Here is an 11,807-nt window from a genome sequence, read left to right as displayed (position 1 = left end):
GTTTTCAATTCCTGTCTGATTTTTATACCTCGAAGCCTTTTGCCATCCTTCCCCACCTTCAGAGGTTATTCTGAGGTTCTGGGTTATGTTTCTGCAAAATGTAGGTATTGTATGTTTATCTAAATCTCCCTTTATCTGATATTGAACTGCCTTGAACTCCTCTAGAGAATCTAGCTCTGAACAGCCTTCATTCCATTCAAATCATGTGACAATATGACCTTTTATCAACTGTGCCAAACACGCCACTTTTATATTCCCTCATGTCACGATTTTGAAATTGCATTTTTAGATATTTAAAAACAATTTGTGGGAACTCTGGAGTTCAAGAAGTTGAGAAAAAACTCATCAGCATTAATTTAGAGAAACATTATAAAATGGAGATATACAGAGATAGGAAATTTAGCATGGTGCAATTATGCACACAGTGACTGGAGGGGATATAGACAGCAAGAATAGGTAGGACTGGCAGAGGTGAAATGTAACATTGTCCCGTGATTAGAATGGAATGAGCAGTTCAGTTCAGTCCCTGCACTTTTCCAGACAGGCTTAAAGTAAGTTAAAATCCAAGTAAAGAACGATTTATATATATGTGTGTGTGTGTGTGTGTATATATATATATATATATATATATATATATATATATATATATATATATATATATTATTTTTTTTTTATAAAAACCCAGCATTGGAGCAACAGTACCCAGAACTGCGCGGAATAATTGCAAACACCATCAAAAAGTAAAGAAAATGTGAAAAAGAAATGAAAATGATGTTAGCTTCTTACTGTTTAATTCAGAGTAAAATATATTTTTTAGAATTGCTTACATTATGTGTTATTGAAATACATTCCAGTAATACTCATGTACATAGATAGCTGAATCACATTTACATTTTTAGATGTAAGTGCGCATCTGTGCATCAAAATAAAAATGACAGGGCGTTCTGTAAAACTATTAGACATGGGCTGTACTGTGCTTTTAGGACTATGATTTTTGTGTTTAATAATGCAAGCTCTTGCCATTTCCATATATTGATCTAACCCCATATTGGCCATTTTTTCAAATAATGGAAACTAATTACAAACTAATTGACAGAATTAGAATACTTTTAAAGAACATTCTTTAAACTGTTTGTAATGCTGTTTAGTAACTGCTGAACCTTTTCTACTTGTGATCCCTGATTTCTATTGCAGGAGTCAGTTAAGAGACCAGGCCAGGCTTGTCCTGGAAGAAAATCAAGTGCTGATGGAACAGTTGGAGGTTCAACAGGCCAAGGCCAAGGACAGTCACAATCAGCATCTTCACGAAGGTGACAATTTCTGCTCTCGCTGGGATAGTTTTACCTCCACAGCTGTACGCTGCAGGGCCTTTCATTTCATTGCCCAAAATATTTTTTTTTTTCTTTAGTGCTGATGAGGTGAGGGACAGTGACACCGGTCACTGCAGTCAGGCAGGATACCAGCATGTCTCATGAGAGCTTGCCTTCACAGTTCTGCTAATGAGTGAGCATACCTCCTGAGCTGAATACCCCCTCCCATTCAGTCCTGGGCTGATTTGCTAGTTTTTGCTGAATTGTGCAGGGATTTTATAATGGATGTATATTCTTAAACTGCACTATAGTTCATTCTGTTTTCATTGCTGAAATTCCATAGGCATATTCAGCTTTAAATTTGCATTATAGATTTTAAACAATTTAATACTGACCCCTGAAGGGTATTCACAACCCATCAAAAAAAATTAAGAAAAAGATTTTGTCAGACAAATTAGAAGGTACTTCTATGCACCTGAGCTTTTTGTTATTATGCTCCATGCAAATATTGCCCCCTAATTTTATGAGATTTATAATGTGGAGAAACCTGTTTATAGTGTAGTTGAATTATTGTATTCCCTTATATTTGGATAGAATTAACTTTTAAACACACAATTGTAAGATCAGCATTCATTTTCCATGTAACCTTCACCTTCAAAACATTAATAGAGGTTTGCAGACCTCATTTCAAATTTAGACCATGTTACAATGCCCTTGAGTTATGCAGATTGCAAATAGCAGGCATTCCAGTTACAGAAGATTAACGCTTTCGTAGGTGCAATTACAGAGATGCATGTGGTGCCGGATATGTTTTGACCGACCATTTAAACAGTACAATACAATAAGTCTACCTCAAGGTGATTGAATGCACTTTATCATACAGTATATGGGGAATGGATCTTGGGTATATTCATTTTTAAGACAATAGTATAAGGTAGGGGTATCACGTTTACATGTCTTTGTGCTTCAGTTAAATTTACTACTAAACATAAACAGCTAGTTTCATAGACCCAGATTAGCATTAATCTTGGACTATTTTACCTAAAATAACACTGGGTTATTCCAAGACTTGTGTTAATCGGGGCTGTGAAACCAGACATTTAGAGATTTAATTAAACTTGGTAGATATTGGCATTGTTTGGCAAGATACAGCTTCCTTTGTGATTGTCAATTTATAGTTGGCATTATGTGCTTGTGGAAGGGTGGTGGGTAATTCACTGACACAGGAGACAGACAGGTGAATTTGGCAACACCGCACAGGTGCCCAGTTTTATTTCGGGGTGCTATTTTTTCTTTAATCCTGCAGGTGGCGCTGTGGGTCCGTGGTCTGATTTACCAACGATGGTAAACAGAACCACGGGCATACCAAGCGATGGTACACAATACCGGCGCCCTTGCAGGTGCTTCGAAACAATAGTTCAAAAACAGAAAGCACAAAGAAACAGGGAAAATAAAACAGTAACAAAATTACAAAGATATCCCGGTCGCCGCTGTCCGTGCGACCCGGATCACCGTCCTACACTGCCAGCTAACTAGCCTGCTCTGATATACTAATCAGGGGTCTGCCCAAGGGTTCCCCGCCCTCAATGTCTCGTTCGGAACCTCCGTTTCTTTCTCTCCCACTGGTTCTCGGTCGTGGACCAGCGCTTCCGCACTCTCGGCACGTTTAACAAGGCAGACCTGAGGAAACAACAGAGCGTTAATTTATAGGGCTAACAATCTCCCAAGACACGCCTCTCAGCCATTCAGAGAGGGGGAAAGTCCACACACCCACTTTCCCACCTCCCCGTGTCACTGCCATGACTCACAGGCGGTTGTTGGACGACTGCCGCCCTCTTCCTGCAGCCCTGTGAACATGCCAGCAGAATCAGCACAGATCTCTCCCTGTTACAGTGCTATATAGAAAATAATAATTGGGCAGCTGTTGCACTGTACTTGAAATGTGGCTTGTCAATCTGATTTTAGAATTGTTTCTATATGAAAGAGTGGCATAACTCTCTGTTGCTATAGCTTGTTAGCCTTGAAAATGAGTTGCCACTGCCAATTCAAAGATTTGAATTGAGGTTGAGGCATCTAATTAAGTGTTGCAGGGGGCTAGGTTAACAGCTACACTCTGGTGTACCAGATGTACTTGGAGTTCAGATATGATTCTGAGAGCTCTATCGAGCTGTCAAGAAACCGCAGGGATAATCGTTTCATTGATTATATAATATACATATACAGTGGCTTGCGAAAGTATTGACCCCCTTGGCATTTTTCCTATTTTGTTGCCTTACAACCTGGAATTAAAATGGATTTTTATTTGGATTTCATGTAATGGACATACACAAAATAGTCCAAATTGGTGAAGTGAAATGAAAAAAATAACTTGTTCAAAAAAATTCTAAAAAATAAATAACGGAAAAGTGGTGCGTGCATATGTATTCACCCCCTTTGCTATTAAGCCTCTAAATAAGATCTGGTGCAACCAGTTACCTTCAGAAGTCACATAATTAGTTAAATAAAGTCCACCTGCGTGCAGTCTAAGTGTCACATGATCTCAGTATATATACACCTGTTCTGAAAGGCCCCAGAGTCTGCAACACCACTAAGCAAGGGGCACCACCAAGCAAGCGGCACCGTGAAGACCAAGGAGCTCTCCAAACAGGTCAGGGACAAAGTTGTGGAGAAGTACAGATCAGGCTTGGTTTATAAAAAAAAAATCTGAAACTTTGAACATCCCCAGAGCACCATTAAAGCCATTATTAAAAAATGGAAAGAATATGGCACCACAACAAACCTGGCAAGAGAGGGCCGCCCACCAAAACTCACGGACCAGGCAAGGAGGGCATTAATCAGAGAGGCAACAAAGAAACCAAAGATAACCCTGAAGGAGCTGCAAAGCTCCACAGCGGAAATTGGAGTATCTGTCCATAGGACCACTTTAAGCCATACACTCCACAGAGCTGGGCTTTACGGAAGAGTGGCCAGAAAAAACCCATTGCTTAAAGAAAAAAATAAGCAAACACGTTTGGTGTTCGCTAAAAGGCATGTGGGAGACTCCCCAAACATATGGAAGAAGGTACTCTGGTCAGATGAGACTAAAATTGAGCTTTTTGGCCATCAAAGAAAACGCTATGTCTGGCGCAAACCCAACACCTCTCATCACCCCGAGAAGACCATCCCCCACAGTGAAGCATGGTGGTGGCAGCATCATGCTGTGGGGATGTTTTTCATTGGCAGGGACTGGGAAACTGGTCAGAATTGAAGGAATGATGGATGGCGCTAAATACAGGGAAATTCTTGAGGGAAACCTGTTTCATTCTTCCAGAGATTTGAGTCTGGGACGGAGGTTCACCTTCCAGCAGGACAATGACCCTAAGCATACTGCTAAAGCAACACTCGAGTGGTTTAAGGGGAAACATTTAAATGTCTTGGAATGGCCTAGTCAAAACCCAGACCTCAATCCAATTGAGAATCTGTGGTATGACTTAAAGATTGCTGTACACCAGTGGAACCCATCCAACTTGAAGGAGCTGGAGCAGTTTTGCCTTGAAGAATGGGCAAAAATCCCAGTGGCTAGATGTGCCAAGCTTATAGATACATACCTCAAGAGACTTGCAGCTGTAATTGCTGCAAAAGGTGGCTCTACAAAGTATTGACTTTGGGGGGGTGAATACTTATGCACGCTCAAGTTTTCTGTTTTTTTGTCTTATTTCTTGTTTGTTTCACAATAAAAAATATTTTGCATCTTCAAAGTGGTAGGCATGTTGTGTAAATCAAATGATACAAACCCCCCCAAAAATCCATTTTAATTCCAGGTTGTAAGGCAACAAAATAGGAAAAATCCCAAGGGGGTTCAATACTTTCTCAAGCCACTGTATATATCTATATATATATATATATAACTATATATATATATATATAGATATATATATCTATATATATATATGCACACACACACACACATATGTACACAGCTACGACAGCTCTCGAATATATAATATATATATATATATATATATATATATATATATATATATATATATATATATATACACACTACACAGCTCTGGAAAAAATTAAGAGACCACTGCAAATTTTACTTAAATCAGCATCTCTACATGTATGGCAGCCATTCCCTTCCAGTGTCTGTTGAATTCCAACACAGGCACACCTCATTCTACTGAATGAGGTACTGATTAGGGGATCACCTGAACCAAATCTTATTTAACGAGGAAAAGTATAAAAACCACTCCTGTGGTCATCATTATCCTCTTGCAATAGGACCAGCTGGATGGCAAAACTGTGCTATTAGTACCCCAAAAGTAATTGGAATCAAAAAATAACTATTGACCATGCCCAAAGAGTTGAAAAGGAAAGTTTTGAGTGAGGAAAAGAAGGGTTCAATTCTGGCTTTACTGGCAGAGGGATACAGTGAGCATCGGGTTGCTTCCATCCTTAAAATTTCAAAGACGGCGGTTCATAAGAACAAGGTCAAGCAGCACACATTGGGGACAACAAAGCTACAGACCGGCAGAGGGCGAAAACGACTCTCCACTGACCGGGATGACCGCCAACTTATTCGAATGTCACTCAGCAACTGTAGGATGACATCAAGTGACCTACAAAAAGAATGGCTGGGGTGAAGTGCACGGCGAGGATAGTTCGAAACAGGCTCCTAGGGGCAGGGCTGAAGTCGTGCAAAGCTAGAAAAAAGCCCTTCATCAATGAGAAGCAAAGAAGAGCCAGGCTGAGGTTTGCAAAAGACCATAAGGATTGGACTGTAGAGGACTGGAGTAAGGTCATCTTCTCTGATGAGTCCAATTTTCAGCTTTGCCCAACACCTGGTCGTCTAACGGTTAGACGGAGACCTGGAGAGGCCTACAAGCCACAGTGTCTCGCACCCACTGTGAAATGTGGTGGAGGATTGGTGATGATCTGGGGGTGCTTCAGCAAGGCTGGAATCGGGCAGATTTGTCTTTGTGAAGGACTCATGAATCAAGCCAAGTACAAGGTTGTCCTGGAAGAAAATTTGCTTCCTTCTGCTCTGACAATGTTCCCCAACTCTGAGGATTGGTTTTTCCAGCAGGACAATCCTCCATCCCACACAGCCAGGTCAATCAAGGTGTGGATGGAGGACCACCAGATCAAAACCCTGTCATGCCCAGCCCAATCTCCAGACCTGAACCCCATTGAATACCTCTGGAATGTGATCAAGAGGAAGATGGATGGTCACAAGCCATCAAACAAAGCCGAGCTGCTTGAATTTTTGCGCCAGGAGTGGCATAAAGTCACCCAACATCGATGTGAAAGACTGGTGGAGAGCATGCCAAGACGCATGAAAGCTGTGCTTGAAAATCATGGTTATTCCACCAAATCTTGATTTCTGAACTCTTCCTAAGTTGAAACATTAGTATTGTGTTGTTTAAAAATGAACATGAACTTTTTTTATTTGCATTATTTGCATCTTTTTTGTTATTTTGACCAGTTGTCATTTTCTGCAAATAAATGCTCTAAATGACAATATTTTTATTTGGAATTTGGGAGAAATGTTGTCAATAGTTTATAGAATGAAACAAAAATGTTCATTTTACCCAAACACATACCTATAAATAGTAAAACCAGAAAAACTGATAATTTTGCAGTGGTCTCAATTTTTTCCAGATATATATATATATATATATATATATATATATATATATATATATATATATATATATATATATATATATATATATATATATGCTCTGAGCACACTCTTAAACTCTGGGGAGACGTTCAAGAAGGACAAAAAGATGTTTCGGACTCCTCTAAGTGGATTGTTCATGCACTGGGCTTGCAAAGTAATCACAAAAAATCACACACTCATTTAATTTGAAGTTTTAGTGAATCAGAGCAGTACAAGTGCTCTTTTCGATTTATTAAATGCTTTAAATATTGGATTGATTGGTTGCACAGACCACCATAAATCCCAAGTAAAAAGCAATCTGGGTGATCCACTTCTTTACAGGTTCAACAGCATTAGTACTACAATACAGTAATACGAATATGGTTATTATATATTTAGCCATCAGGCTATGCATGCATAATGCTAAAAATGCCCACTACTAAATTCTAGATCATTCAGTATGTATCACCTTCTTAAGACTAAAACATAATTTCTATACCCTATAGCAATTCATCAATATAAAAGAGATATTAAAATATATGCTTACCTTCCAGTATATGGAAGTGTAGTGTAGGATATATTGAAAAATAAGAACTGTCTTCAAAAGGGAGAGACTTGTGAATACGACCAAACAGCAGTCGGTTTTTCAGAGATCCTCAGAACACAACAGTCCACACAACTTTATAGTTATCAAGTTGAAGGATATTGAATGGGGTCTTGCTCTGGGCTTATATAGGATTTTGCGTCCATTGAATATATCAGAAGGCCCAAGTAAATCTAATCACTCTGCCTTGACATTTCTTATCTTTGAGTTAATTATACATTCTAGAACGATCTGGTCAACTCATTTTTCAAAACTGATTGGATATAATTTCTTGCCAAACAATATTAGAACATGATTTCATCGCTGTCTTTTTCCAACTCCTCCTTTTTCTAAAAAATCAGGTGGACCAAAGTTCACAGAATCCTTGCTATAATATAATACAAGTGTATATGATAGGTGTTTTTAATATGTAACAATAGGTGTATTTGATTATATTAAGCTGGGTCAAAAAATATGTCCCTCGTAGTGGGTCAGTGGGTCAGTTTAACGTCAAATATAAATGTGTGTTAACAAAGTCTGGGACAAAGACTGTAGGGGTTTATCAGAAGCCTTTGAATAAGCATACAATGGTCAGTTCAGGTATTTCAATTTAAATTTAAGCTATAATGAAACATGTTAAATACAACAGCCTTATATTAGCTTGTACCATTCTCGGACAATGCCTGAACTGTTTCTAAAAGTTGCCTGCTCAAGCAAGATTCAGACACCTTGTTTTCTTGTCAAGGCTATTGTTTTAATTAATATGAAACACCATTGTAAGCACTTCTCCAAATTCACCACATTAAGTATGGTTTTCTCTCAAGAAAGTTGCTACTTATTTGATAATAACTAATACTGGACACAGCTCCCCTAATTCGTGGAATGCTCGGCAGGACTGCCAGATCCTCTTTCATAGAAAGACCCTGGATTCAAAACTGCGAAAAAGAACCTTCCATACCTAGCACTGCCCTGCTTGCAAGCAGATGAGGGCAAGGCTATTTTTCTGTAGGTTTTTTATGTACTAAAATTATTGAATACAGTTTACACTTTATTTGTCTAATATTCCGACCTAACAGTTTCTGTATTTTATTGCAGTAAAAACCTTTGTATAAACTAAACATTTATATTATTTAATTAAATGGATATTATAATGTCTAAAATATTTTTTGTTTAATTGGAGAAAGAAAATGAACTCATTCTTAAATTGATTAAATGAAATGCTTGCTCCTGCTTTTACAGTCTATTTGTATTAAAGTAGAGCCTTAAACAAGCAAAAACACTTACTAGTTTAAATATTATGTTTCTTATTAGACCAAAATACTTAAAACATTATTTCTCTTCAGAGAGTTTTGTCACTCTATTAATAGATTAGAATACTTTTTTTTTTTATTTTTTTTTTATTTTTTTTTATTTAAAAACCTCTATGCTTAGTAACAACAATCAAACGAAATCAAATCGGTCTTTTTAGTTTTAAATATTGTTCTGCCTAAAAAAGGGTTACCCTTTTGTTTTTGCTAATTTGCAATTTCTGCTTCTTTCAAGGTTACTGGCTTCCACGCGCAATAGTCTGGCTGGCCTCCAAAGGTGTATGTGCACGAATAACAAAGGCACATAGACAAGCTTTTATTCTAACATTAAGATTTGTTCAGTTTTCTTAGTTCAAATCATTGTAACCTGTTCATAATTTGCTGCAATATTATTTATGCTGGTTTTATATTCTTTAAAACACAGTACAATTATTACAATATTCTGACAGTCAGTTAGTACTGAACTTCTCCCATTTTTAACTGTAATATGTTCTTTCAACAAATATACTGTTTGTATAACAGTTTAACTTTAAATTATTTTATAACATGTATTTCTAATTCAGTTACTTCAGTATAACAGTTGCTAATATTATTTTACTGAATTAAGTCTGACCCCTTTCTCTGTTCATACAGAATCCAGTTGAAGCCTGTTTTAAGACAATCTTTGCTTTTTGCCAATTTTAGGATTGATTTCTAATACTCCTACCTTCTATTATCTGAAAGTAATGAAAGTAAAGTAAAGAAGTAAACTGGCTACTTTCTCACAAAACTGGAATATGCTAACAAGGCCTTATGATAAAAGCCTGCCAAAGTTGACTCCTTCCAGCAGGTACTTTCATAGACTGAACACAACATCTGTCCATTGTTTTCTACTGAGTGTACAGAGCTTTTTGAAAGGAACATATACAGTATTATTTAATCATTGACAAGACTTAAATCTTATTAGCTGGGCTCCCATTTCTGCATTTACATTCCCATTGTCAGTGGGCAAACACATTTTAACTGAATCTGGGTCCATCAAAGAACCGCATCGCCTTCGATGCAAAAGGATCTAATGACTTATAGCACAAAAGGGACGTGCTAGAACCATCTGTGACAGAGGCCACTGGTGCTATGTGGCCACAGAATGGCTATGTGGTTCTAGTTTCTACCCCTGCCTCCTTTCTATTTCAGTGTCTAAGTTGACCAAACAGCTGATGCTACTGGAAGCAGAGAAAGAAAACCAACAGAAAGAGCTGGTAGAATGCAGCAAGCAACTGGAAGATATGCGCTCCAAATACAAGCACGCCGAAGTCAACCTTGAGAACAAAGTGGAGATGGATGAACACATCACCACTATGAATGAGCTGAAAAGGTATTGCCGTGTTGTAACTACTATCTGTCTTCTGCAGCAAGCTTCAGGTTGAGTTCAAACACAGCACACTTCAATGCCATTACTAAAGTTTCAATACTGCTGGTAACCGTTACGTTATTTAATACCATGAATATCAGCTGCCACCTTCAACCCAAATACAGTACCTGCATCGCTGAGCTGTCCTTTCTTACACCACACAGATGGATGGAAGTGTAAAATGTAATATTCTTGCAGACAATTTAATAGTAGAGGGATTATGCCTGGATTATATCATATTTACAGACTCAAATCATTATTCTCTCTACATTATGACCTATATGTCTGTGTGTTATATCTTTAATTGGTAATTGTATTACATGTTTAAATGTACAATTTTATAAGGATATTTTTTTCAATGTTTCTTTAATTGCAGTTTCTTGATTCCTTTAAAGGAGTACTTTTTGTATAGGTATGAAATATCACTTTGTCTTTCTGACCACATCCTGGTGTGTGTGTGTTTTTTATTTTTTTATTTTAAATATCTGTACCCCTGTGGCCTCAATAGATCTCTGAGTCATGTCTGGACTCCCAACTACACCTGGAATACCAGCGTGTAACCATTAACCTGTCCCCCTACAACACCCTCAGTAGTTTTTTAAAGCCACAAAACTCATACGATTGCCAGACTTGTAGGGAAAATGTGACATTTCTTATATCCTCTACAGCTTGAATTTGACATATATTTAATATTTTCTTTTACAGTTCTTACTTTTAAAAATGCACTTTATTCAAGGTACTCTACCTATGAAACCATTTTGAGGCCTGAAGAGAAGCATTAACCTTCCTGTTAGGTTTCGGGTCTATTTGACCTTAAATTCTATTTTTCTTTTCATTTTCTGTATAATATTTTATGACTTTTCCTAAGTTGGGGTCATGAACTTATACACAGAAAACAGAACCTTTGAGATGTTTGTTTTTTTTAAGAACAGGTCATGTATACAAATAAGATGTTTCGGGTCACTGTGACCCATGGCATTTATCTATGTAGATTTGTGTGCAGGAATAAACCAAACTTCTTTTATTATTATTATATTTGTATTATCTCTGGAAATAGCTACACCTGTCTGGATATATTTATAAACAAAAAAACAAACTATATATATCTACAAGACGGAGCCTAATTTTCTCTGTCAGTATTGCAACAGCATCTCACTGGTAAGACATTCCAAAATGAGGAGCTTCCAGGTTGGTAGTCAAACAAGTTTTATCACAGCTCCTGGACTAAAAGAGCATAAGAGTAAAACCTTTGCAAATATTAACATTTAATCCATTTAAGGCTGTTTTAAATTAGTTTGAAATTGCATCTGGTCAGTATGACCCAAAGCATAACAGATGTACCTAAATTCTGAACATAATAGGAAGGTTAAATGTGTCCAGTTAATCAAATAATTAGACCAATTAAGTAACCTGAGAGCTCGGGTGGAATGAAAGCCAGAAGACACTGCGGCCCTCCAGAAGTTTGACACCCCTGCTCTATGGGCAGTGTTGCTATTTGTTGATGTACCAGATCTACTTTGAGTTTAGACATGATTTAAAAAGTCACCATGAATGTAATGCATCAGAA

At 37.5% G+C, this 11,807-nt stretch overlaps 1 protein-coding gene across 1 annotated transcript in view; it reads left to right on the top strand.

Moving 5' to 3' along the window:
* LOC121296172 (centrosomal protein of 89 kDa-like) overlaps positions 1 to 11,807 on the top strand; it is a 105,926-nt gene that overhangs the window by 15,689 nt on the left and 78,430 nt on the right. The window contains exons 7-8 of the mRNA XM_041221444.1: positions 1,195 to 1,310; positions 10,024 to 10,204. Of these exons, the coding sequence (XP_041077378.1) occupies positions 1,195 to 1,310; positions 10,024 to 10,204 (297 nt within the window). The remainder of the gene's footprint in view (positions 1 to 1,194; positions 1,311 to 10,023; positions 10,205 to 11,807) is intronic.

The sequence above is a fragment of the Polyodon spathula genome, chromosome 21, assembly GCF_017654505.1.
Source record: "Polyodon spathula isolate WHYD16114869_AA chromosome 21, ASM1765450v1, whole genome shotgun sequence".
Classification (NCBI taxonomy): Eukaryota; Metazoa; Chordata; class Actinopteri; order Acipenseriformes; family Polyodontidae; genus Polyodon; species Polyodon spathula.
The sequence above is the reverse complement of the archived record's forward strand: the minus strand, read 5'-3'. Positions and strand labels throughout refer to the sequence as shown.